This window comes from Lonchura striata, chromosome Z (assembly GCF_050655825.1).
Source record: "Lonchura striata isolate lonStrDom1 chromosome Z, ASM5065582v1, whole genome shotgun sequence".
Classification (NCBI taxonomy): Eukaryota; Metazoa; Chordata; class Aves; order Passeriformes; family Estrildidae; genus Lonchura; species Lonchura striata.
The window spans coordinates 64691662-64719003 of record NC_140740.1 but is presented as its reverse complement, the minus strand read 5'-3'; the positions used below and the strand labels follow the sequence as shown (position 1 = coordinate 64719003).

The 27342-nt window shown below is 38.7% G+C and overlaps 2 protein-coding genes across 8 annotated transcripts in view; one reads left to right on the top strand and one right to left on the bottom strand.

The window, feature by feature from the left end:
- Positions 1–17220, top strand: part of DENND4C (DENN domain containing 4C) — a 71097-nt gene extending 53877 nt beyond the window's left edge. For all 7 annotated transcript variants that reach the window (XM_021535452.3, XM_085567912.1, XM_085567911.1 and 4 more), the window contains 9 exons: positions 1148–1257; positions 3654–3829; positions 4844–5026; positions 6512–6701; positions 7703–7948; positions 9321–9438; positions 11098–11245; positions 12258–12322; positions 12984–17220. In XM_021535452.3, the coding sequence (XP_021391127.2) occupies positions 1148–1257; positions 3654–3829; positions 4844–5026; positions 6512–6701; positions 7703–7948; positions 9321–9438; positions 11098–11245; positions 12258–12322; positions 12984–13120 (1373 nt within the window). In that variant the 3' untranslated portion in view covers positions 13121–17220. The remainder of the gene's footprint in view (positions 1–1147; positions 1258–3653; positions 3830–4843; positions 5027–6511; positions 6702–7702; positions 7949–9320; positions 9439–11097; positions 11246–12257; positions 12323–12983) is intronic.
- A 4740-nt stretch (positions 17221–21960) lies between these two features.
- On the bottom strand, positions 21961–26454 carry RPS6 (ribosomal protein S6). The gene is made up of 6 exons (XM_021535458.4): positions 26417–26454; positions 25580–25711; positions 24507–24717; positions 23985–24131; positions 22872–23029; positions 21961–22122 (listed from the first exon to the last, which is right to left on the bottom strand). The coding sequence occupies exons 1-6, from the start codon at positions 26420–26422 to the stop codon at positions 22027–22029; spliced, it is 750 nt and encodes a 249-aa protein (XP_021391133.1). The 5' UTR covers positions 26423–26454; the 3' UTR covers positions 21961–22026.
- Positions 26455–27342: the final 888 nt, after the last annotated feature.

Below are 27342 nucleotides of genomic sequence, written 5' to 3'. Positions count from 1 at the left end.
TCCATGTGCACAAAAAACATAAAGCAATACACACTTGAAGTTATCCATCTTTACCATTGGAATAGGAAGAGTTGGATACATACTTGATTTGAACTTATGTAGGTAAATAGTTGAGGACTGGGAGCGTATTGCAGAGTTTCCTTTCCTCCTCCCTGCCAGATGTAAAACTGGATTAAATAAATATAGTAATTTTCAGTTCAGATGTAATTCAGTTAGATTTGATTCTTACTTTGAGAAAAAAATATGTGTTTCTGAGCCTGCTGTGGGGTTGGTTTAGGTCTCTTTGCAATACAGTACTTCAGTGCTGCAAATATTGTAAAGTTGTCTGCATTACAGAGAGAGAAATACCCAAAGAGGAAGAACTTATCTTGCACAGTGGAGATGAAGTGCCCCTGTATCACAAAATCTTGTAAAGATTATCTTCTAGTTCCAGTTACTTAGGAGGGTTATAAGAGCTAACTATAAAGACTGGCAGCCAACAGGGTGTGCAAAATTTGTTCATAAACATAATATTGAACTGAAAAAACAGAGGAGCCTTCTTTATGATTAGGGGATACTGATGGTGATTCTTTTAATAGAAAAACTTGGGCTTGTAAAAAATAATTCTGATAATTTTGCCTTGTTGGATTGATTCCATCCATTTCTTTCTGGAGAATGTATTCCAACTCCTTTTCCCCTTTTCCTGGACAAGGCTCATAACTATAAAATCTAGCATTGCCAAAGAAAAAGTATTTGGTTTAGTGCAGTGTTAAGCAGGGAAAATCTAAGTGCAGTAATAGCATTTTTGGTGTGATACACCTCACCTGATGCTGTCATTACATTTGCTGTTTACTTAGAGATGTATTATTCAAGAAATCATGACTAGTCAACTTTTTAGAGTTGGTCAATATACATTGAGTAATCTTACTGCTCTTTATTAGACTATTTTTCGTTTGTGTTTTTCTTTTACTAATCTGTGATCTTTTGTGTTAGAAAAATAGCCTTGAAATGTTAATCACAAGCTGTCTATATTGTGATGTCAGTAAGATATCTTTGGAGATCTTTTAGTACAATTTTCTTGCCTTGGTTGAACAGAAGTTATTATCTTTGGGAATGGATTAATTATTCTTTGCTTGAATACAAAACTCAAATTACTCTTTCTGTACAGGTGAAGTTTCATTCCCAAAAAGTATGAAAGTTCTAGATTCTGAGAAATCAGAGCACAGCTCTTCACATAATACTAGCTTATCCAGCATTTTCCAGAACTATGCAATGGAGGTAAGATTAATAAACTCATAGATGAAAGCTATAATGAGTCAATAGTACTATATGCATTAATTGCCTGTTTAGTTGCATTGTGTTTGGTTTTTCCAAAACAATTTTTTCCTTGTCACTACTGCAGAGATGCTTAATACTTGTAGCTTGGGGTGCAACAGCAGCTTTAAAAATGAAGTGTCTTAAATACGTTTATGCATCCATTATATATATAGAGAAAAAGTTGTTGAGGGTTGGGGAAGGGTCAAAACTTGAAGTGAAAGAGAAATTAGAGATGAAACAGGAGAAACATTTTTTTGTGGGGTTTTAGATTTTATTTTCCTTATGAAAATTGTGTTGTTACTAAATAATTGTGATGAGTTGACCACAGCCAGCACCAAAGCCCTCACACAGGTATTTGATTAATCCCCTTCAAATGGGGGACAGAACTGAAAAAGCAAACAAAGAAAGCCTGAGAGCTGAGATAAAGACAATACATGAATTTTGGGGGAAAGATGAAAAAGAGGGAGACACAACCAAAAGAAAATAGCAATACAGAGATCAGTCAGCACTCTGACACCTCAAGGAAGAGCTACCTTGGAAAAACACAAAGTTTTATCTCTGGACTTGATGTTACACAGTGTCATTTGGTCAGCTGAGGCCAGCTGTCCTAGCTGTGTCCTGTCACAGCCTGCTGGCTGAGTTGTGCACATAATTGAAAAGTCCATGATGATGTATAAAGCCCTGTGCAGCAATAACTAAAATATTGGAGTGTCATTAACATGGAGCTGGTTACCAGACTAAAACACAGGACTATAAAGAATACTAACAAGATAATTAACTCTATCCCAGATAAACGAAATGAAATAGTGTTTTAGTATGGTTCTTTGTTTCAGATACTACTTGTAGATAGATGATTTCAGATACACAGGCAATGGTCACTGCATTTGCCTTGCTTGCTTTTCTTTCAGCTGCAGTGGTTTTTTTTTGCTAGATCCTATATAATTTTCATTTATGCTTGGTGTTCTGGACATCTAGGCTTGTCAAGCTTCTGCACTGCATTATATAAAGGGTTTAGCATAGCAAAAAATGGCATTTTAATGAATATCTGAATTAGCTTTAAAAATTATTAGAAACTGTGTTTGATGCTGTTTTTTTGGGATTTTTCACCCATCTGACTGAAACAATGAAGTAAGAGAATAGAGTAAGGTATGTAGTCCATTCTTCAGTTAGTACAGGATTAATTTTAACATTTTTCTCCAGTTCTCTATCTAGCTTAGTGGTGAGACTTCTATTAGGTAAAGACACAACATTCTGATTTTCCACTTGTACTGGGTTTGCATGGCAAGGATTGGGTTGCAGAAGAGCTCCCAGAACTTTCCCATGCATCCGACAGAGCCAATGCCAGCCAGCTCTACACTGGACCCCGCATTTGCTGAGGCCAAGCCCATTAGTGACAGTGGCAGCAATGCTGGGATGGTGTATTTGAGAAGGGGAAGAGAATGCTGTACAACAGCAGCTGCAGGCGAGGAGTGAAAACACGTGACAGAAAATCTCTGCAAATACCCAGGTCAGTGCAGAAGGAGGGACAGGAGGTGCTTCAGGCACCTGAGCAGAGATTTTCTTGCAGCCTGTGGTGCAGACCCAGCAAGACAGCTGTGCCCCTACAGCTGTCTATGCTGTGCTAGAGCAGGTGGATGCTCAAAGGAAGCTAACCCTATAGACAGGAGCCAGTGCTCCTGGCAGGACCTTTATCCCATGGGGAGAGGAGCCCTGGCTGGAGCAGGACTTGTGACCCTGCAGGAGATCCATGCTGGAACAACTAATAAAGAATTGAAGCCCAGGGAAAGGGCTTACCCTGAAGAAGTTTGTGTAGGACTATGTCCTGTGGGAGGGACCCCATGCTGGAGTAGGGGAAGAGTGTGAGGAGAAAGGAGTGTCAGAAAAACATGGAATGAATTGACTGCAATCCCCTTTCCCCATTTCCATATGCCATTTCAGGGAAGAAGGTGGAGAAGTCAGAAATTAAAGTGAAGCCTGGGAAGAAGGGAGGAACAAGGGGAAGGTGTTTTAAAATTTGGGGTAATTTCTCACTAACCTACTTGAATTCTTAATTGTCAGAAAATTAAATTTATTTCCCCTAGTCAAGTTTTTGCCTTTTTGTCACAGTAATTGCCGAGTGATCTTCTTGTCCCTACCTTTTGGGGTAATGTTTCTTCCATGACAGAAATAAATTACCTATGTCTTCATTTCATAGGTAAGTTAGTGTGGATGAGATAATTCTTAGTATGGTGAGAAAGAAATAGTGAATTCATTTCTCCCCACTGGCCTTCTGGTACCTATTAAACTTCTATGGGTACTGAGCCTATAAAAAATAATTGTAAAAGAGCCAAAATAATAATAATACTTTGCTGTTCTAGGTCTTGATGTCAAGCTGCTCTCAGTGTAGAGCTTGTGATGCTTTGGTTTATGATGAAGAAATCATGGCTGGGTGGACAGCAGATGACTCAAACCTGAACACTACCTGCCCTTTCTGTAAAAGTACCTTCCTACCTTTGCTTAATGTTGAATTTAAAGACCTTCGTGGTTCTGCAAGGTCAGTACATTTTATAGATACTCCATTTCTGACTTTGTACCTGTGTATGGTTATATTTTTTCACAAGAGGATCTTCAATATCTTTTCCCATCCAGATGTTAGCAAGACTGTTACTTCCTACTCGATGGTCATGATTGTACTGGAGGAAATTATAAGTTGTGTAAACTATTGAGTTGCATTGTAAAACAGCAAAAACCCAAAGAACTGGTTGCCTTTTTATCACTTTTTTGTTTCTTATTTTCTTTTTAAGTGTAACTGTATGAAGGTGTAAGTCAGTTTTCAAGTTGTTTCGATGTTAAAACAAAGCCTATGGACTTTAAACTTTATAAAAGCTTATGAAGAGGTTTTTAAATCTGTCAGCAAAGAATTTTTTCCAGACCAAATTTGTCAGCAGCTTTTAGTTCCTGATGCTCCACCTTATTGTTTCTATAGTTTAAGCTACTCTGCTTACTGTTTTTAACCTCTTTTAGTTGCACTGAAAAATGGAACTTAATGTTAAGTTCCAGTTCTCACTATAGTGGTTATTGTTGTGAAACAGAGGTTCCACTAGTTCTCTAATGTAGAAATTGAACATCTGTATTAACTGTAGAGTATGTACTTTAGAGACTTAGCAAAGCAAGACACATTTGTATTGTCATGTGCTTATAATGGTGTATGATCATGTAGTCTGTAATGTCACATTATAATAACAACCATTTTCAGTGATGTGTCATCTATTAATATACTGTTCTGATTTGAAACCATGACAAACTAAGGTCACTTGTAATGATTTATGTCCAGTGTAGGATATCTTATTTTGCATATAAAATCTCTCTGTGTTAATTTACTCTGCCTGTTTAAATTGCAGAGGTAAGAGCAGGATGAAATTTATGTCCTGTTGTCAAGCTTTTTAATGTTGTATTTCCTTCTTTTGCTGCTTCTGAAAAGTAAATGTAGAAAATAATAACTTTATTATTTTATGCCTATATCTTTACCTTTGTATTTTTCTCCCTCCCATACATGTTGTAACTTCAGCTTTTTCCTGAAGCAAAGTACCTCAGGAGATAGTTTACAGAGTGGCACCCTTCCATTAACCACAGATCCTCTGGAGCAGAAACTGTTGACCAGTCCAGCCGTTGCTGACTTGATCAGTTTTTCAGATCACCTCCAGTCCAGCCACACCATAGCTGAAGAAAACAGCTCTGCAGCTGAGCAGGGGTAGGTAAAACAGGATTGTTAGAAATGCATCAGTACTTCCACACTTACACAGGTAAGGTTGGCTTTTATACCAAATATGGTGAAGTACAATTGTAACTTGAAGATCATCTCTTTCCTTTTTCACCTTTTGCATGTTTTAAGCATGCTTTTATCATTTTGAAGTCAATTCATTCCACCAAGTGAATAGGTTCTAGAGATACATGTATAGAAATGAAACTTCATGTCCATTTGTTACTGATCAATAGGTAAAACCTACTCAATGTGGTTAAAACCCAATCACCATTTAAACTCACACAGAAATTCAAGCATTGCTTCTCCTTTCCTTGAATATATGATTTTACAAGAAGAACACAACACTGTGGGAAACAGTAAGTCCATTTGCTGGAACACTTTGCTTGAGAGAAAGTTGTGGGAGCACTCAAGTCTTGTATTGAGCTTGTGTTCTATAAGAAACCTATGTAAAACTGAAACTCTAAAAAACAGTATCACTTCTGAAACAGTTTGAGGAAAAAAAAGCATTAAGGGGAAGGTATCATGTTGGATGAGGGAAAAACTAAAATAATTCTGCTATGAATTGTGACCTTTTTGTGAGGATGATTAAATTTTGTTGTAATTGTTTGGAATTTTTTAAAATCATCATTCAGTTTGAAATTCTGGAGTATTCGTGCCTCAGAGTAATGAGCTAATTGCTGTGTCAGACAACTAAAACTTTAATCAATGCAATAGTAGTTACTCTTAATACACTAAACATTAAAGGTGGTACTGTGCTTATGTTAACATCTTTATTTTATGACAATATATTTTTAACAAAAGTAAAATTTAGAACCAAAAGCCACCTGTAAATAATCCTTCTCCCTCTACAGATTATCTGGAAGCAGACACTTTCTGTTTCACTTTTTTTGCTCTTCTGTACTGTAGTTTTATCCATTATAATTATAAGGAGGACAGAACAAATATTCCCAGATCTGCAAATGTCTTGATTGCATGTGTTAAATCTGACAAGCCTGACTTCACTTAAATTAGCTTGCTGGATGAGTTTGACACAATATTTTTATTATTACTTTGGCATGCAATTTTTAAATTGCTTTCTGGTATTGTTCTCTTTATGACACTTAGAACATAAAGGGAAAAGGAAGTAAAGGTGAGCACAGTCAAAAGAAGATAATCTTCATAGATTGGCAGAACTGTGGATTGCTGTTTTTTTAAGCTCTTTTAACAAGAGCAGTGATTTCTGTACAGAACTGCAGTGCTTTCAGATTCATATCTTAAGTTATACCTAGTTGCTTTTCTGAAGGGATGTTTATACTGGTTTGAGGCATGTTTTGTTCTGTGTTCCTTAAACAATGGAGCTAACTGGGAAAATACAATTTCATATTAATAGAGAAAATTGTTTTGGGATCTTCACTTGGCAGCCTTCCTCTGCTTCCTTCCTGTTGTCATAGAAATGCTGAAATATTAGCATATTTTCTTCTAAAATTCATACAGTGATTTGGCAGAAGAACAGACTACAGATCCCACCACCATGAAGATATATGCCAATAATCCACCAAAAAGGGGCGTGTCCTTGACTCGGAGCCACAGCGTGGGGGGTCCACTGCAAAACATTGATCTCTCCCAGAGACCATCTCATGGCGTTTCAACAGTTAGTCTTCCAAATAGTTTGCAGGAAGCTGTGGTAAGTCTAGAAGCTGCATATTCAATTGAGAAAAAAATATTGAAGACAATGAATTTAAAAATATTTTACTAGTAGCATTCTTGTCCATTTGCAGAATGGGAATGGCCAAGCATATTTTCACCTTTTTACTACTGAAAAAAAAAAGATCTTAGTTCAGTTTAATCTAAAATTGCTTTTCCAATATTTTGTCAAATGAACAGTTCTACTTGATTTGAAATGTTCTCTCTTAACAGAATGAAGCTAGTCTTTGTCTTTCTAAAACTGGAAGTTCGATAATAAATCAATACCAACAGCTGACTAAACACAATAGTGCAACACATTGCAAGATTGGAAGTTTGTTCCATTTCTGTGCATTTACTTACACTCATACTGTATATTCTGTTAGGCTTACCTGTGGAGTGGATGGGAGAAGGTGAGAGGCAGTATTGAGACTCTTACCTTTCTTGTGGAAAAAAAAGTGTTTCTCCTCTCTCTTGGTACTTGTTAAGGCAGCCTCTGGAAAATAACATGTGAAGCCATGATTCAGTTCCACAGCTCATATAATTACTGACATTTTCACTTTCCATTGCTGCAGGCTTTGTACTGGCTACTAGTTTAGATAGCTTAAAACTGTGCAATTAGGAACAAGTTCTAACAAATGAGCTTTCTTTTTTTTTCTTGTTCGCATAATAGAGAAAGCCTAGGTGATTGAGCTTTAAAATTAAGAAATCCCCAACAGTCAAAACTGGTGATGCTGTTGAAGTTATTGTGTGTTCAGTGGTTCCAGAGTTTCTTCCAAGCATTACAAGAAACTCTGCAATGGAGATTTCTGGGGAAAGTAATCCTGAAAAGTATTTCTGGAAGGAATATCTTCTTTGATTTAGTAAAAAAGAAACTCAAAAGCAAAAGCGAACAAAAAACTTCCCACAACAAACAAACAAACAAACAAAAATATCACCCCAAAACAAATGAAACCAGAAAACCAAAACAATTTTTTTTTTTTGTGCATATTCTGTGTTTAGGATCCTTTAATAAAACAACGGAACCCTGCCCCTGTATCTGTACCCTACCTGAGCCCTTTGGTACTGCATAAGGAACTTGAATCACTCTTGGAAAATGAGGGAGAGCAAGTAATTCATACATCCAAATTCATCAATCAACACCCCATAATCTTCTGGAACCTAGTCTGGTATTTCCAGCGGTTGGATCTGCCCAGCAATTTACCTGGACTCATTCTGACATCTGAGCACTGCAATGAGGGAGTGCAGGTAAATGGCATCCTCACGTTACGTCAGCAGGTATTACTCAGGCTTACTGAGTAAAGCTGGAGGGCTTGGTTCAAAACAACTGGGTAAATAATTCCTGAACAGCTGAATATAAGTTCTTGGGTTTTTATCATACAAGCAGATAGGTTTGTTTCCCACAAGGATTCTTGAGGGGAGATGTGTGAAAACAGTCAAACAGTCTTCAAATTCTAGTCAAGGTGGTCTGTACTGAAAAGCCAGAGAGTAAGATTCATTGAAGAATAGGAAACAAGATATGTCTGCAAAGAACTCAAAAACTCTAATATATTGCAATACACAGAGTGAGTTATACATTTGAGTTTATAATCTTTAAAGTTACTGGACAGTACTTCTTGTTCTCTATCAATAATAGGTTTTGCTGTTCAAATTCCACCAAGTTTTGTTACTACATGACTAGAACCAAAGAATCTAGAACAGATCTATCTTTTGAGTATTTTGCCTTTCTAATTTAAAGGAGTATATTGAAACCTATATCATTTTTATGTGTAGGTACAAATTGAAATAAAATATGTATTTGTACCTGATGCTTGCCAAAAATTTAGTATTTTCCTATAAATTTGTACACACGTCAACTTTAAATTCTTTCTGTCAATTTTAAAAAAACCACCCACCTAGAACTGTTAAAAAATTTATTTTTCCAAGAAATGAAAATAATGCTAATGAAATCTAAAGCATCTTGGAAAACCACAATACATTAACAGAGAAAACAGCAAGATGGGACATAATATCATGTAATTATTATTTAAATAGATGCACTAAGTGATAAGTTTTTCTTGCCTGGTGATTCTTACTGTATTAGTGATTCCAGAGGCATCACTTTTACAAATTTTATAAAATATGTTATAAAATAATTACATAAGTGTTGTTTTAATCACCATATATTTTTAATGAAAATAAATAGTTCATATTTGCATACATATGAAGATTCTTTCTGCTTTTTGGGAAGGCCAATACATAGGCATGCATACCAAAATGTTCATTGGGTCAGAAAATACTGCAATATGGTATGATTAGTAGTACAGATCAAGTGTCTGATGTTCAAAAGGTATTTCCAGATACATACTCAAAAATATTTTCTTCAGATGCCTGTAGAAAATTAAATGCTCTTCATACGTTAGGATAAACTATAAAAGACAATTAAATGCTGCAGTATTTGTGACTACTCTGGTTGTGTGCAGTTTACTTTAGAGGATAACATCTGCTCCTGTTTGTTAGATTCAAGTTAAATAAAATTTACCTTCTTTGTTCGCAAAAATAGTAGAAGGGCAGGAGTATTAAATAAAGTAACACTGTACTGGTGTTTTTAAAATGTATTCCCTTTCCTCATGTGTTTTAGCTTCCTTTGACATCTCTTGCTCAAGATAGCAAGCTAGTATACATCCATCTTCTATGGGACAATATCAACCTTCACCAAGAGCCAGGGGAGCCCCTATATATGTCTTGGAGAAATCTCAGTAAGTAAAACAAATGCTACAGAAAACAGAGGGAGAAGAGACTATGGAAAGCAACCGTTGGTTTATAGTGGCTGAAGTGTACACAGCCCATCAATTTGCAGTACTTGTTTTAGTATCTGAAGCATCTGCAATCCCTTAGGTACTTAACGCAGTCTGGGCATCAAATTAGTTGTGAAAATAAGTTTGATCTACTAATCACATGTCATACACTTACAAGATGGGAGGAATTGCTGGTTGCTCTAGACCAGCAATTAGACCAGCTCTAGACGTGGTGCTAAATAACCCTCACTTGATTTGAATGCATTAAGTTTCACTTGAGTTTCACTGCATTATCTGGTAATAGCTATGCAGGCATGTACAAGAAGGCTGTGTTAAAAAAAAGTATCTTTTACTTCTGTAAATGAATGAAACATCACCAGTCCCTTTGATAGGTACATTTGGCACCCCTCTTGACTGTCAAAAAGTAAGATCAGAGAAAGTCTTGTCTAGTATAAGAACTTAAGGATTTCCTTACTTCTGATCATCAGAAAAATTTTCTTAACCTAATCTTCTAAGCCCATGTTTTAACTTTTAAAAACTATGCTAAAAACTATGCCATATGCTAATTTTAGTTCTAAAGAATTAAAAGGCGCTTGTTGAAAAATGTCCTTAAAATAATAAGGCTGATCAGAAACTTACAGTCAAGAGCACAGAAAACGTATTTCATTTCCCTCAGATTCTACAAAGCATACTGATGTAACTACACTAGATGAAAAGCATCCCCAAATCATCTAGCCATGAATGAAGATATAAAAATATATATTGGGTAAACAAAGGAGCAAAGGGCCCGTTTTAGATGTGGAAGAAAAATAGATAGGCCATATAGCAGTGTCAGAAAATATTCTGAAAACTACATATATTCTGAAAATTACATTTGTAAAGTATCATGTATGTCAATTTGATGAAAACATCATGTCGATGTAGTGAAGATTACTAGGCTTGGTCTGCAATTCATTTATACACTGTGTACTCACTGCCGAATCTGTAAAGTTACTTCTTTGCCGGTACATGGATTTACTATTCCCTCATTAGTCACTGTCTTCCAGAAAATAATAGTTCAGTGTTATTCTGAGCATGTCATTTTAAGTAACAAATCAGGATGGTGAATGTCTTGGTCATTTTCTTTCCTGTTTAATTCAACTGTGCCTTATCTATTTCAATATATATCCCAAAGTTATCAATTAATTGTAGGTGGCTTTTAAGAAGGGCTTTGATAAGAAAAGTTACTTTGCTAAGAAAAGTGACACTTGCATTTTATTTCTTTTCCTTCGTGTAACAATGATCTTGCAGTGAACCTAATTTTTAAGTACAGCAATAAAACTGAGCTAACCAACCATCACAGGCAACATCTGATGCTGGGTACTCTTCAGTCTCGTGTATTTCTCTGTCATGTGGGACCTCTTGCACATGGATACTTGGTGTATCCTGTAACTTCTGGGTATAGTTACTTTTGAGTGAAGACTATAAGCAGACAAGGTCCTTCCATTATAACAAATTTCTCTAGCTTGAGTAGAGGTTCTCTATGTGTATCTCACTTTTAGAATACTTCTAAATACTTCTGCTTAATAAAGTGAAAAAAAAATCTTCACTGCTAATAGTCTGTACGGTGCCACTTTCCAGGTTCTTCTGAAAAGAAAGCCTCCACACTGGCAGAAGATCAGCAGGCAACTTTGTTAGAGAACATCAAACTAAGTATTCAACACAACGATGTTATGAAGCCGATCAACCTTCTCCTAGAGAAAGTTAAGCCAGATGTGAAACGACAGAGGTAAAGGCATAATCTCTTCTTGGTTTCTTCCCGCTAAAGATTAAATAAAATCAGATTGTGTATGTTTCATAGTGATAATTTCATAAAAACCTCTGGGGAAGATTCAGCTTTATTTGTGTCCACCAAAACCCATGCAAATTTTTTTACTCCTGTGTTTACAAACGGAATGCACTCTATGTTCAGATGCATAGTTCATCCACATAAAATGGATGAATGTGATTCTTTAATAAAAATGGACATTCTACAATGAGTAAGAAAAATGCAGGTACTAATTACACAGATTTTGATGTTGCTCCAGATCTAGAAAATTGATAAATACGACTGTCCTGTTACAGTGTGTGGAATACTCTCCCTAGATGTGTAAATAATTCTTGTATTTTGTAACCTGCACTGCAGTTCAGGAAAGCTTTGTAGAAAAGCACTGACTCTGAAGTAAATTACAGCAGATACAAGATGTGTTAGAAGTTTGTCATGCTAAGTCATCTTTGTTTCTGTGTTTTGTAGTTACTAAAAAGAAACAGAAACTGCTCTCCCTAGAGAAGTATCTTTATGACTTCCACAAGGGAAAAAATAGTATCTGATTATTTAATGATACCTACTTCTGATACTGACCATGACATTCTGAAACAAAAAACCAAAAGTATGGGTGATTTGAAAGAAAGCCATACCCATGCATTGTTTCATGGTCAGGCAGGAATGAATTAATAATAAATAAAAAAAAAAGTGGCAGCTAATTTAATATTTCTTGTTTTTTAGTAATTTCTATGGCAGAGGAATTTTTCATAGAAAATGTAACTATTAGGATTTTGCAATAATCTGGCTTTCTGCATCAAGTAAAAGTATTCAGGCATTAAAAAACTTTAAGCTAGTAGTCATGTAGATTGGTTATTTTTTTCACAAGCAAGGTTAACAGAACAGTTGTAGAAACTACATAAAGGAAGTCTTCAATACTGACTTTGGAAACAGGGTAGTTGATGCTTCCATTAACTCACCTTTCAAAACATTCCCCTAGGAGTTTTTACAGAGAAATTCTTTTCCTGTCTCTGGTGTCTCTTGGGAGAGAAAACATTGACATTGGTAAGTAAAAAAATACCATGAAACACATAGTCCCTGTGGATATTTTACATGAAAGCTAGTGTATAAAATCTGTTTCTAAGATTCAGTTGTGTTTTAGTGAAAATTACTGCACTGTCAGTCTTCAGGTGTTGCTTTTATGTAATTATAATTCAGATGGACCGTTAATTTTTACTTTATTTGAAACCAGTAATGAGTTACTTTAAACAAAGAATATTTGAAGAGCTTGAAGTTTTAATTCATGTCTGAAAGCTTGTTTCCAGTCTTGTCCATCTTTCTCTGACCCACATATGAGATGTATGTTATCTAAACACCTGATTTCTCACCCTGTACTGATTTCTTCTATCCTGTCTTCTATATGGTACTATGCAATCAAAGTGACTCCCTTATGGAATGTGATAGGGGAACTGCACTGGGAACAGGCAAATGGAACTGTGAAAGAATCAATGGGCATCCACTGTCATGTGTTGTGGTGCCACACCATCTTATGGGGATGCTTTTCAGATCCTCTGAGAAGGTTCGTTTTGAAAAAGAAAAATCGGCTTGTAGTTAATGAAGATAATTTTGTTACTATATAAAAATCACCAAAAGCATTTTGTAGGTATAGTAGTGTTCATTGTACAGTGTTTCTTAAATAACCTCAACTGTGCTTTTTCTATTTCAGAGGTCTTTGATAGTGAATACAGACTTGCACTTAAAAAACTACCAACAGAAATTCTTGAAAAGATGCAGAAAATAGACATTCCACCAAGCAGCAGGGTTGAGTGTTGCAGGAAATGCTTTGGAGCACCTTTAATATAGAAACAATGAAGACACACACCAAACTTCACAGAGACAAAAGCAGAGCTGAACAAACCCAAGAGCATGATGGCATACACACTTTTGAGTCTCAAAAGGTGTTAACTGAGCAATTTGTCAAACCAATTCTGTTGAACTGCAACATATATGCTTCACATTCATCTCATAGGCACATTGTAAAGTTTGTCAAAATGTTTTAAAAATTATGAGTTTGTTTCAGTGGTTGACCTGCTTTTCCCCCATATATATTCTTTAATTTCCTCAAAATTTTCCTTCACAATATCGAGTTGTTCAAAAAGCTGATGACAAAACAGCAGTCACTAGTTGGTGACTTTCTTAAGGGCCACCAATATTGGTGTATTTTAATAAAGTACTTTTCTAGTGCTCAGATTCTTCAATGCTTCTTTAAAATGACCTTTACCTAGAGAGGGGTCCTTTTATTAGTTTGTGGTATGGCTGTACGAATGTAAATGTTTGAAACCTTGGATTGGAAGCTGCAATGCAGTTGCTTTTATCAGATAGTACATTAATTTTTTTCAAATAGTACATTAAATTGCTACCCTTCTCCTGACTCTTGACCCCAATCAGTATTCTGAATTACCTTTGCTGACCTTTTCAAAATGTGTATCTACAGCTGTGAGAAAACAGAGACTTATATTGAACTTTCCTGTATTCTCTATCTGATAACTATAAGGTTCTGTAAACATACTGGCTGCTTTCTCCAAAGAAGGATAAGGTTCTACACAAAGCAGCTCGGAAATGGATGGCTTTCTAAAAATTATGTAGGAAACTCAAATGGTATTAGAATTTCAACCTAAACTGCCTGAAAAAAAAATTATGCTTTATACTATTTGCATGTGTGTTTAAGAGGTATCCTCCTCAAATTCTTTTATCACCCTCTCCCTTGGTTTTATACTAGCCTGTGGGTTAATTATTTTGCACTGATAGTCCAGATTCAATATTTCAATTAAGATGTATTTATAAATGTGGTATTCAAGGTGTATATTAGCAGAAATGAAGTGCTTATGTGTATGATCTGCAAAGATGTATCCATCTTTTGTATTGCTTCTAGTAGATAAAACACTTCCTCACCTCATGTATTAAATTGACTACAGTAGTTACAGTCTTGGCAGGGAGAGCCTGGATACTGGTCATCAGTTTAAGTGTTTCTGTTACTTGAAGAATATGATAAGATTTATTCCAGGTTTTTGCTGAAAGTTAGTGGTATGGCTTTTACGGTATGGTATGACAATGGAATAATTAATAGAGAAAAAAAGATATTTGTAGCGTGTAGAAGGCACATAGCTTAAAATATTAATTACATCTGGGTATGAATGTATTTACTTGATACTATTTTTAAAACATTTCATTCTTCAAAATGATGAGGGATGAAGATCTGTCTGGAACAATTTTTTACATGAAACAATAAAACCAATTTTTTTTTTTTTATGAGTTGAAAACAAGGGAGTTGCACTATATATGACAAAATATATTTACATCATAGACTGATGCCTTGTATTTTGTCTAAAAGTGCTGATCCTAAGTTAATATGGGGATATTACCTGGACAGATTCTCTCCTGATAGAACTGGTGTGCTTTCTCAACAAATAAAAGCAAGAAAGCACACCATCTTTTTTATTATTATTATTATTATTCTTTATTCTTTGGGTTTATGCATAGTTGCTTGCTGATATCTGACCTACATCACAATTAAAGAACAGTCCTTGATTCTTCATCTTTTCCTCTCTTCTCCAGTTACATAACTGACATGATTTCATCCTTCTCAAATTGAAGTCTATCAAAAGCATTGGTCCAAACAACTTAGTATTTCTACAAATCAAAGCCAGCAAATTTTTCTATGTAACTCTAGACATTATTTTTCAACAGACTGCTACACAAAGACCATTATTTTTGAGTATTAAATGGATAAACCATGTGATTATGTGATGCAACTTGCAAGGAATCAACTTTTAGTTACCCTTAAATTCTCTCAGCTCATTAAATGGCAAGGAAAATCTGTCTAGTGAGTGGTGTTTTAGATGACATCCAAGCAGTTTTAAAACATAGTAAATAATATTATTATGAACTAGTTGATGTGAACACATCATCTTAATTTCCAAACCACTTTCTCATCTGTTGCTGAAAATATAGATTATTAAGGGAGCAGTGTTGTAAAGACAGCAAAACAGATTGTATCACAACAGCTAGTGTTAATTGTTAAACCTTTCCCAGCTATATACACTAAACAAACAAACAAACAACAACAACAAAAAAAAACCAGCAAAAGTAAAGTCAGAGGAGAAAAGGACAGCTGCAGTATTGGACTTGCTTTGATTTGCTTTTGCATATTGGCATTTTTGTACACTACAAATGCTATTCCTGGTGTATGCACCTGGATTTTGGAGTGGTAGAAGTCCTGCATGTAGCTACTTGAAGTCTTGAATCTGCATATTGGAATTGATTCTTTAATACACAATAAAAAAGGAAGACCTTATCCTTTTTATTGGGAGTTTTTAATGCTTAGGTTTTAGAATAGCTAACTAATAAATTGATTTTAAAATGTAATCCATAGCTCAGATGAAAAGGGAGATCTCTGAAAACAATTTGTTTTCATCTCAGATGCTTTTTTTTGAGGGGGAAATCAAGAGTTTCACCAAATCTGGCCAAAAATAACCAGGGAAGAGTTTTTTGTGAGCGCATTGCAAACACTTTTATTTTTCTGAAAATTAGGCGCTAATGGCACACTTCTGCAATTTAGTTGACAGCGTGAATATGGGGATGACTTAGTAACATACAAATGCTTGTAACTTGTTTGACAACCAACTCCTAGGAATCCAAATTTATCTGAATTCATAATACATTACTGATCTGAAGAAATCTGAAGGAGGTATGAGGATAAGCTAGATTTTGGTTCTGTTTTTCTGTCAATATAAACAGAAGAAGTAGCATTTTGCTCACTTGTAAAACTCCTGCCTCCACATACTCTTTCTAGTATCTCAACAACCAGTGTTCAGATTTTTCTTTTGTGTATATTTTGTAACTCCCACATACAACCTGAGGAAAACATTTGCAGATCAGCATTATGCACACATGACATGTTTTGAAGTTAAAATGAGGGTATAGAGCAACCTGATAACAGAAGTGGATACAAGCAATGAATTTCGGGTACACCCAAGAACTTAGAAAGTTTGTATTGGAAGAACAATTATCAAAGAGAAGCTTCCTGGAATTGTTTCCATAAGGATGTGGAACTTCAGCCAGTTGTGCTAAGATACTATCTTGCACCTTTTACCCAGCTATAAATCAGTTACATAAACAGCTTGTGTGCTCACATGAGAAGAGCTGGGGATTTTTGTGGAATTAAAGCAACAAATGAGGTCTTAAATGTTTAAAATCAGGATTGTTAAGTTACAAAGCTTCTCTTTATTAATTATATTCCAGCACATCACCAATACCTGATAACTTTGAAAACCTTTTAGGCCTAGGAAACTGATGTGGCTGCAGTGCTGGTGCAGTAATTGGCACGAGCTTTTACATGTTACTAGAAGCATCTGTATGTTACTTATAATCATATCCTGTCTTCAAATTTTATGTAACTTAGGTTTAGACAATACAATTGCAATGGAAAATATTTTATTTACTATATGTGTTTCAAACTAAATCAATTTTGCAAGTAACTTTGTCTTGTTCCTGGTGGAATTTCACATTGGTTAAGCTCAAGCTACATTGCACTTGTGAATGAGTAATATTCTATTTTAACTGTGAATTAATGGCTTTTTGTATTGCTGCAGCTAAAAGAATATACCTTTAATTGAGTTTACTGCTTTCCTTGAATAACTGCAACATAGGGGATATTTTAAAAATGTATATTAAATTAGATAATAGAAATTATATTTTTTAAAACAAATTGTTATAATGTAAGGAACTGAAGAATCCACTCAGTAGTTTTCTCTTTTTAAAACTTAATTCAACAATTATTTCAATGCAGATAACTCCTATTTTATTGACAGTAAGCAGGTAATCTTATTCACATAACTGTATATTTTCAACAAATGGGTTCTTTTTTTCTTTCAACTAATAAAAATCTTAAAATGCATTCTGTATATCCACTTTTCACTGTGTATCTTTTTAAAAACAAATACCCTTTTAACTTGTAAGTGTTGAAACTGAATGATCGAATTGGATTCTAGTTCTGTAGTCTCATGTGCTGTATATTGTGATGCATACATGAGAGGATTGGATGGCGTTTTTATTTGTTCTTTCAGTCTGCATCAACCAATGGTGCAAATATAAGGGATTGTTTGCTGTTGTTTAGAAGCACATTAAACTCCTGTTAGGAGCTTAAAATAATCTATATTGTAACAAGGATGAAATTATGTAGTGTGAATAAATTATGACTCTATTAAGTGAGCTGGGAAGCTTAATGCAATAAAATTTGCACTGGTTTAGAGACTGTTTTGAACTGTTGAAAAATGGCATCCATTTACTGTGCTTTGATTAACAATTGTTTCTCTGTAATATTTTTTGTACATTTGACAAAGAAATTTGAGTTTAAAAGGGCACTCTATATCCTGAATTCTGTATAGATACTCTAGACTAAGAAACAATTTTTAATGTTGCTCCCAAAATAAAATATATATGCATCCTGGGTAAAAATGTGCCATTGTTCAGCTTTTTTCACCACTGGAATTTAAATGACTGACAGAATTTAATTTTAAGTGCAAATTCAGCCTATAGTTAGGTAAAAGACTTTTGATTGTCATTTTGCATAATTATTTCACAGTACCTCAGTGGCTTCTGAATGATGGGAAAGAGCAGAGGCAGGGGGAGATGGAAATAAAAAATGGGAGTCACTTGTGGAGATGTGGCTTCTAGAGAGTGTGGATGGCTCTGTGGCACCCTCGGCAAGCACTGGGCATCAGTAGAGGTAAGAAAGAACAGGTGAAAAACAGGCTCAGTGTGACAGAATCTGTAAAGCTCTTGTTTATAAGAAAAGCATGGCTCCTGGCTTCCTGAGGATAGCTGGTGCTCTCTGCAGTGTATTTGTGACTTTACTTGGGAGAACAATTCCCAGGAGTTGTGGTTTTTCCGTGGCTTCGTAATGCGACCACGGAGTGGTGCTTTCACCTGATGCATCCCAGCTCGTCACAACCTTGGTGGACCTCTTGACTCATAAGGTAGTTGCAGGTTACATAATTGCAGTTTTCAGGGGTATTTTTGAGGGGTTGCAGTTTCCAGGGTTTTTTTACTTCACAACTGCGTATCTTTCAAACCCCCTCATGTACAGTAGTCAGTTCATGACTCCGACAGTAAGAATAACAATATGAGACCCTAAAGACCTTTCTTGGCTGATGAGACTGATGTGCATAGCACAGATTGATATCTTGTGGAGAAGATTCATAAATAAATAATAATTAATAAACCTGTATTTCCAGACTTATTATTAGAGAGCTGAGGAACAGTTAGTCTTTTGGACTTGTGTACCTTTGAGGAATCACACTGACTTTCCTTATTTTCCTTTGACTGCTTTTGTCACTGCTGTCTTTTCAGTAATCTTTCTTGCTAAGAATGTTACTCTGTCTTTGCACTTCCTGCCTTTCATGTGGCCTATTGAGGGAGGAGACAGAGAAGAGAGAGAATGCTGTGCAGAAACATGCTTCCATTGAGGAATCCCCAAAAAAGTATGAACACAGGCTTTGAGTTTGTAGCTATAGAGATGAGGGAACTGCTACTTCCTGTGCCAGAATCTGGTAGGAAATTTGAAGGAATGTGGTGATAAAATAGTCAAAGGTAATTGCTTAAGGAAGCTCTGATTCTTCACGTGTTCAGAACCACCTTGAGTGGTAGTTCCCTAATAATAGTGATAGTTACTCCTATCTCTGTAAAGACAAACTTCTACTGTCTACAAAGAAAAGGAAGAGCCAATTTGCCAGGCTGGAGAACTGATGGGGTCCACAAGTAACCTGAAAGGCTTTGCCTCTCTGTAGGAATAATAGCATGTGCCAGAGCAGCTGAGCAGGAAAGGCCTTGTGCTACTGGTGGGCACCAACCTGACCCTGAGACAGCCCATAAAAAACGCTCAGACTTGTCCAGCCACTGCCCTGCTTCAGCAGGTGTTTGCACATTACTGCTCTTCCTGGAGGAGTCTCAGTGGCTCCATGGAGTTGGGTGGCAGACAGAAATTGCCGGGAAGAATGGGGGCTCACTTCACCTAGTTATGAGGGTAGTTCAGAGGGATGTTCCAACATTTTTGTTTAGGTTTCTTCAAGATGCATTCCTTTGGCATTCTTTCCTCATTTATTTTCTGTTTCCTGTTTGTTTTCTGTCTAAATTCAGACCTTGCTGGTTAAAAGTGATTATGTATGTCAATGTTATGTGTATTCTGTTTCCTTTGGTTTCAAAGAGAAGAAATGGCAATCTCTCAGGTTCTGACCAGGGCCCATTACTTGCCCTAAAGCTTAAGGTGCCTCTGAGTTTGCAGTCAAGCTGCAAACTTTCTGCTAAAGTCAAACCTGTCAAAACTGCTGAGACATGCAAGGAAAAGCTGCTGTTGGCAGATAGGATTGTGTTTAGTATCACAGGTTTTGAACTGCCATTAAGCTGCTTAGGGACTTCAGCACCTACTGGCCTTGTGGTTTTATTGCAGTTTCTACTGCACAGGGGTAGAGAAAACATGGTCTTTCTTCACTAGCCTCTTTCAGGTTGGGGATTTGAGTTATCCATGTCCTAAAGCCATGGTGAAAGTAGGTGAATGGGAAAATTCAGTGTGAGTTTATCAAAGGAAAATCATGCTGAGGTAAATTGGTTAATGCTACAGAAAAATAGCACATCAAGAGAGAGGAGTATTGTTTAGCCGGACCCTGGCAAAGCATTTGATGTGGTTTCACATAGCCTCCTCCTAGAAAAATATCAAATATAGACTGGATGGGAGTGATCTGTGAGATGGGCACTCACAGTTGGGCACAGTCATCCCACAGGTGATCAACATGTTTTACTGAACCTGTCCCAGGTGGGTCCCCCAGGGATCAGTACTGGGCTCCACATTGTAACATCTCCATGAGTGATCTGGACTATGAAACCAAAAGCACCCTCACCACATTTGCTGTGGCACTAAACTGATGTCAGTTGAGGGAAACACTGGGGCAAGAAGAACCACCTTTCACAGACCTGAACAGGCCAGACTAGATCTTTCATGGTCCCCTCAAGTCAGGACTGTTCTTTGAGTCTACAAGTCATGATATGTCTAATTTGCACTTGGAAAACCTAGGACTGCAGGAGGAAGCAGGAAATGATCTACTAAGGCAGCTCCAGGAAACAAGTGAGGGAGAACAGTGCAGAAAGGATTTTTTTGCTGCTGGTAATAAGGCCATGTATTTCCTGGCTCTGACAAGGCCACACATCCTCAAAACTTGATAAAAATAACCGGGACTCCACTCCAGGACTCACACAATCATACAACTGGGTATTAGCTGCACTGCTTCAGAGAAAGTCACAATCAGCCTGTACAGCAGAACAGGTCCTACAGAATAGCCTGTATCACTCTTGTTCAGAACATTCCTGTTCCTGTCCAGGACACACCTCAGTTCCCAAAGTACCTCTTAACCATCTGCAAGTACAGCTTACTAGGATTAAAAAGCTAGACAGTGTTATTTCCCTTCTGCATATTACAAAATTCTGAATTGTGAATTGAGTGTTACTCTCTTATCTACATTTTCTCCGTATTAATTTTTGCTGCTGAGAGACTAGTGTGGAGTAAAAAGGGACCTTTTTATTTAGCGAAGCTTAGGTTTAACAGGGCCTAAGGATCTTCACTGTTAAAACTGTATGCAATGAACATGTTCTCCATAAAAAAATACATTGTAAAATGGTACCACAATTATCAGCACTCTTAAACTTTTCTGATTAGTTAAGCTGTGAAAAACGGCTTAAAGCTTGGTAACTGCTATAGCCAAGTCTCTTGACCCAAAGTTCCACTGCACCTAAGTGCTTCTTGGCAAATTCTGTCCTTGTCAGAGTTGGTAACCCACTATCCTAATACAAACCTACGTTCAAGGACTGCAGGTTTGATCCTTCCACGTTCCTCACGTACAGGCAGCAGACCTTGTCTTCTTCAACACATACAGTATCTGCTTCTAGCCAGGTGAGACCCTAACTTAGAAGAGCCTTGCCACACACACAGGAATTAAAACCTTCTCAACTTACGTTGTAATGAAGCTTCATTTACTAGAAGCTTCTGTCTCAACAAAAATAGAAATGGATCCAAATTGCTATTTAAGAACTAAGACAACTTATTTAGCTGCAGACCATGTTAAAGTCCAACACATGTGTTTTTGAGTCCAATTCCCATTACCCTCATCCAGTATATACTGAATCCATTAAGGCCACTGAAGTTTCTAATTGCCAAGTCAAATTTTCAAGTCAAACCTTTAAAAGGTGCCTTCTCATCTCAGTACCAATTTCAAGAGCAGAATGCTGCAATACCTACAGACTCACGTTTGCAGTAACCCAAGAGGATCATCAAGAGGAACACCAGGGCTTGAGACACTACCACCACTAAAGCTTTGGAATAAAGAGTATGACCCGGACATTCCCAGAACTCTGGCAGGTTTGTGGCCACTTTCCTGGGGAACCAGCTCCAGTGAGCATCTGAACTGCACTTAATTCTGCCAAGAATCAGTTGAAGGTTATACTAAGTATCAAAGAGAGTGACACAGTATTTTCATAAGAGAACTGCATCAAGAGTAGGGTTTGTGGTTCTACTCTGGTGTACATGATGCAGTACTCTGAACTCCTGTTTAAAAATTTGCCAGTAACAACATGCATTACAAAGTCTCATACTGAAATTAGCCACCAAAGGAGTTTATTGGTAATCAATGTACAATATCTTTTAAGTATTGTGCACAACATCTTTACTTCTGACTTGATTCAGACTTGGATGTAGAAGCTCTCAAAGAAGAAAGCCGGCGCCTCTTGGCAATCTGCTCCTGGCGTTTCTCCTTGGCTTCCTGAAAGTCAAGAAGTATAGAGATGTTACATATCACTGAGCACTTTGAAACATCTACCAAGAAACAAACTAGGCTAAATGCAACTTGAATGAATTCTGTAAGTCAATAGCGCAGAATTTCCCTTCTACAGCTCAGAACAATACTGCAAGTATCCAAACCTGTGTCCTTGCACAGTATGCATCCAAAACTTTAGTTACGGAACTCATGTAGAGTTTTCAACACACCTAAGGTGAAGCTCTGTTTCTATCTGAAGTATTGGAATTCAGGATGCACTGTGCTAAATATTGCAACTGTACTGCTTTCAGTACTGCTTCAACAGTCAGTGCAGTTTTAGGAGCACAGGCAAACACATGCTAACAAATACCTTCTTGCCAACCTAACCTCCATCAAGATCAAATGCTCAATCTCATTTCTCCACACAATTACTCAAATGCTTCAGCATCTTGAAGTTAAACCAAAATTCATTTGAACTAAAATAGCTATGGAAAAAATATCCTTGGAGTCCATAATGGTTTATTTCCTTCAAAAAAAAAGGCTCTCAAATTAGTGGCCTTAATTTCTGTTCTCTGTGACAGTAACAGAATAAATATCCAAAAACCCCAACTGATCAGCTATCTTTATACTCATATTTGGGCACTTATATTCAAAATGAGCAGGTACAGAGCAGCAGTAGGAATACAGTCCAGTTTACCAAATCCCTTCATTCTGGAGCTATCTTCCATACAGCTGAGTTAAAATGGCAAACGTACCTTCATTCTCTTGGCCAACAGCTTTGCATACTCTGCAGCTTCCTCCTTGTTCTTCTGAGTGCGCTGCTTCTTCAGGGCGATACGCCTGCGCTTATGCTGCAGCACTCTAGGAGTCACCAGTCGTTGGATCTTGGGAGCTTTCGTTCTGGGCTTCTTGCCTAAAAATCATTACACATCAGTGGAAGTGGCAGAGTACCTGCATGAGAGGCTGCAGGCCTCATCCAGCCAACTTTAGAGTAAGTTTGATTTACCATTACATTATTTAGAATACTTCATATTACAAACTACAGAGTTCAATACCTTCACAGATTTTACAGGAACAATTATCAATGATCACCAGATGCAGCATTAACAATATACTATCTTAATGCTTGTGATTTGTTATTAGAAATATAGTGTGAATTCTAGCTTCTCAGCAGGCCTCTCTTTTAACTCCTCTCTAGACCTATATTTTTTAGTACTAAAGGAATCCACTATATAGCTTCCAGAACAAGCCATTGTTTCAGCATTAAAAAGACTTCTACATTTTTCTACTTCTACATTGTTTCAGCATTAAAAAGACTTCTAGGTTTGACACTGCTTATCCCAAAACACAAGGTTGACTGTCCACAATGGGCAAGCAAAACACACTACCACACACATCTGTAAAATAAAGCAAAAAACCCCAAAATTAAAATCTTAACACTGCAATAGAGAGGTAGTAAGGAAAGCAGTGTCCTGCCACTAAGACCTCTATTCAGACTGCCTGCTATAAACAAGGAGGGAAAAAAAATCTTAGCGTTTTCTCTCTATACTGCCTTTCCCCCCCACACCATGTAAATTTTAACAACATTCCACCTTGTATTTAATTTTCTTTCATCAGCAACTACTTCTGAGTTATTCTTAGAAACACTAGTAAAAATTACTCCAGATTCTATCAAACATCTAAGAACAAACGGTAACAAAACATGGCAGAGAGGTGAAGGAAATGAGGGAACCAAGAAACTCTACTTTTTTCCACAAATTATGACTGACAAAGCTTAAACACAGTGAGTGTCAACTTCCCAGATGCACTGTACACTGTGCAGCAGGCTTAAAAGAAACCCGCAGAGCTGTACCATTGGGAGCTCTTACCCTCCTTGTTCAGAGGCTTCCTCACAACATACTGGCGAACGTCGTCTTCCTTGGACAGGTTGAAGAGCTTGCGGATCCTGCTGGCCCTCTTGGGACCAAGACGACGGGGCACAGTTGTGTCAGTCAGCCCAGGAATGTCTTTCTCACCTTTGGGAATTTAAGTTTAAACACATCAATTACTGCACTATCGAGCACCAGGTTCAGCAGCAAAACAGTAAGTTTAAAATACATAAGAATGCAAGGTGATGCTAGGTCATCTTTGGGGTTCACCTGTCAATAGCACTACCCTAGCCACCCTTGGCTACTTTGACATGCTCAGATTGCTGGCAGCAACAGTAAGTGTTCTAGTGACCGGTTTTAGCATTACAAGAATGCAATGCTCAGAGGACTGCTAAGATGCATTCACACTCTGAAACTGGGACTGCCATTTCCATTCTACACAACTTACCAACCACAGTCAAGCAGGCTCCTTTCAGGTACCTACATCTATTTATTTATTAGCTGTTTCATTCAGACTCTTACCCTTTTTCACTATGACCAAGTTCAGGACACTCAAGTTTGCATCAACAATGCAGCCACGGACAGACTTGCGCTTTCTCTCTCCAGTTCTCCTGGGGCGATAGCAGGAATGGCCCTTGCTGAGCAGAAGGCGGACACGTCCGTGAGTCAGGACACCCTGCTTCATGGGGAAGCCTTGCTTGTCATTGCCACCGCTTATCCGCACAACATATCCCTACAAAACAGAAACACTCGAGTTACCCATTCTTTATTTCCTCAAGAAGCAGATACCACGAGAGACTGCACAGAACAAGGGAGCAGCATGTCCACGATTTAGCTTAAGTCACTGTGACTGCTAGTGCAAACAACTTTAACCAACACCTTTGGAACAGTTCTGCAATTTTACTCAAGATGTGTACAAATTACCTCCGTATACCAGAATTTACATTTAGCATGATTCACATCCATTTCAAGTTTTGTTGGAAAGTAATAGTAATAGTGCAAAATCTTTTACCATTATTGTCTACCTTTTCTGCAATTTTAAGCTTAATTAAAGCCAGTTATCTTGACAAACTGGGAATCTGCACAGAACACAGGAGTGTTTAGAGTAGTGACACACAGGAAAAAAAGGTTTGATCACTTCTGAGGATGGCAGCAGAAAAGATCACATTCCTCAAATTCAGCTGCACTGTCCATATTAACACTACTCCAAGCCCATCCACCAGGCCAAACATGTTTTTTTTTCATACATCAGCAGCAGTTTAAACAAAGTCAATTTTAAACCAGCAGTTTTATATTTCAGATTTAACTTGTTCTGCATACCAAGAGACAGCATTCAAATGAAGAGCAAAAAGCTACTGTGAAGGGGAGCAAGAAACTCTAAACACAAGGCTTTAAAAACAAACCCCCCCACTCAGAAAAAGCACCCAAAGAAGCTAGCCTAACCAGTAATTTCAGTACTTACACTGCAAGAGAACCTTCCACCCTGACCACTTACACACCATAGAAACACTAGAGCGTGACAAGTGCACACTGGAGAAATTTTGTATTTTATACTCCTAAAATACAACTCTTACACATTCTTCTGTACTGCTTACCTTCCACTCCTCACCAAGGGAATCAGCCAGCACCTCCGTGGCCATTCGTTTTTCATAAAATGTCCTGAGCTTACGCTCATCGTCTACTTCAATGAGCTTCTGGCAGCCAGTAGCCGGAAAAGAGATGTTGAGCTAACAAAGAAAGAAACAAAACCAAAAAAATTCCGGTTGAAACTTCTGATGAAGGATTTTAACGAAAAATTAGAATTTACACGATGGTTTGAGCTTGGCACTTCAAAGCTGGAATTCCCCAGGTGCTTACACAAATGCCCATCAGGAAAAGCTGTCACCACTACACTTGGTAGAGCCAAGTCAGGGAGAGCTATGTTTGGCTGCACTGGGCTGTACAACTCCTTCAGTCGCAAAAACTGATTTTATTGCAGTCAGAAATCAATCACCGAATGCGAGAAGCAGAAGCCTGTGCTCTCCTCTTCCTACAAATCCCTCACAGCGCACGGCGCACAAGTCACTGCAAGGGACCAACACCTGCTGTGGGACATCACTCACACTTCCTGGGCCCGCTGCAAAGCCTGCCCCACTGCCTCGGGCACTGCGCACACGGGACATCCCCACCGGGCCCTACAGGCGGCCGAACGCCCCTCCGAGCCAAGCGCCCGCTCCGCCAGCCCGGTGCTCCGCACCCCCGCGGCAGCAGAGCCCGACCGAGGAGATGGGGCCCGCAAGCAATCCGCTCCCATCCGGCCCGCGGCTGCGCTCCAGCCCCGCCGCCGGGCACCATCGGCCAGCAAGGACGGCTCTGCGGGCAGCGCCGCCACCATTGACGGCGGAGCAGCCCGAGCCCCCCGCCCCGAGCGCGGCCCGGCCGCGCGGCCTCACCTTCATCCTGCCCTGCCTCGGCGCCGCGGGAAAAGGCCGCGCTTCCGCCCGCACTTCTTACATACACCCAGCAACTCTCGCGAGAGCAGTGCCACGCGCGCCCCGCGTGACCGGAGCTGCCCAATGCCGAGCGAGGCTTCCAGGGCGGGGGGCGGGGCCGGGGAGAGGCCGGGGGCGGGGCCTCGTGCGCCAGGCCCCGCCCCTCCCGCGCGCCCCTGCGGGCGGGGGCGGGCCCGGGCCCGGGCCGCCAGGCACAGAGTGCGCCTTAGGAACGGCCGGGGGGACGGCACGCAGGAGCTCCGGCTGTGGGCACGGACACCTGCGGAAAGAAGCGCCATCAACACGCGACGCAGCGGCTCTCAGGGGAAGGCGCGTTGTTTACGCAGCTCCCGCCGCGACGGGCGTCCCAGTTCCCTGCTGCGCCGTGTCCATCTGCGCGGGGAGCGGGGAGCGGCGAGCGGGGAGCGGGGAGCGGGGAGCGGCGCTCCTCTCCGTCGCGCGGCTGGAACTGACGCTGACACTGCCCCCTGCCCCCTGCCCAGTTCTGACCTCCGCAGCACGAAAGGGACAAGGAGCTACTGGGGCGCCACAAGGATGATCAGGGCTCTGGAGCTTCTCTCGTGCGCAGAGAGACGCTGGGAGCTGGGACTGTTTGGTCTGGAGAAGACAATTAGAGGGGATCTAATCAATACATAGAAATATCTCAGAGGTGGGTGCCAAGGGGATGGCGCCAGACAAATTCCAGTGGTGTCCGGTAGCACAGCATAATGTCCCTAAACTAAAACACAGGAAGTTTCACCTTAACACAGAGAATTTCTTTACACTGAGGGTGGCAGAGCACTGGAACAGCTGCCTGGGGAGGTTGTGGAGTCTCCCTCTCTCGAGACACTCAAAACTCACCTGGGCATGTTCCTGTGTCACCTGCT

Coding starts and splice junctions, on each gene's coding strand:
- RPS6 (XM_021535458.4), bottom strand. Junction 24,718..25,579: donor CCCTTGGTGAGGAGTGGAAG/GTAAGCAGTACA, acceptor TCTGTTTTGTAG/GGATATGTTGTGCGGATAAG. Junction 24,132..24,506: donor CTTGGTCATAGTGAAAAAGG/GTAAGAGTCTGA, acceptor AAATTCCCAAAG/GTGAGAAAGACATTCCTGGG.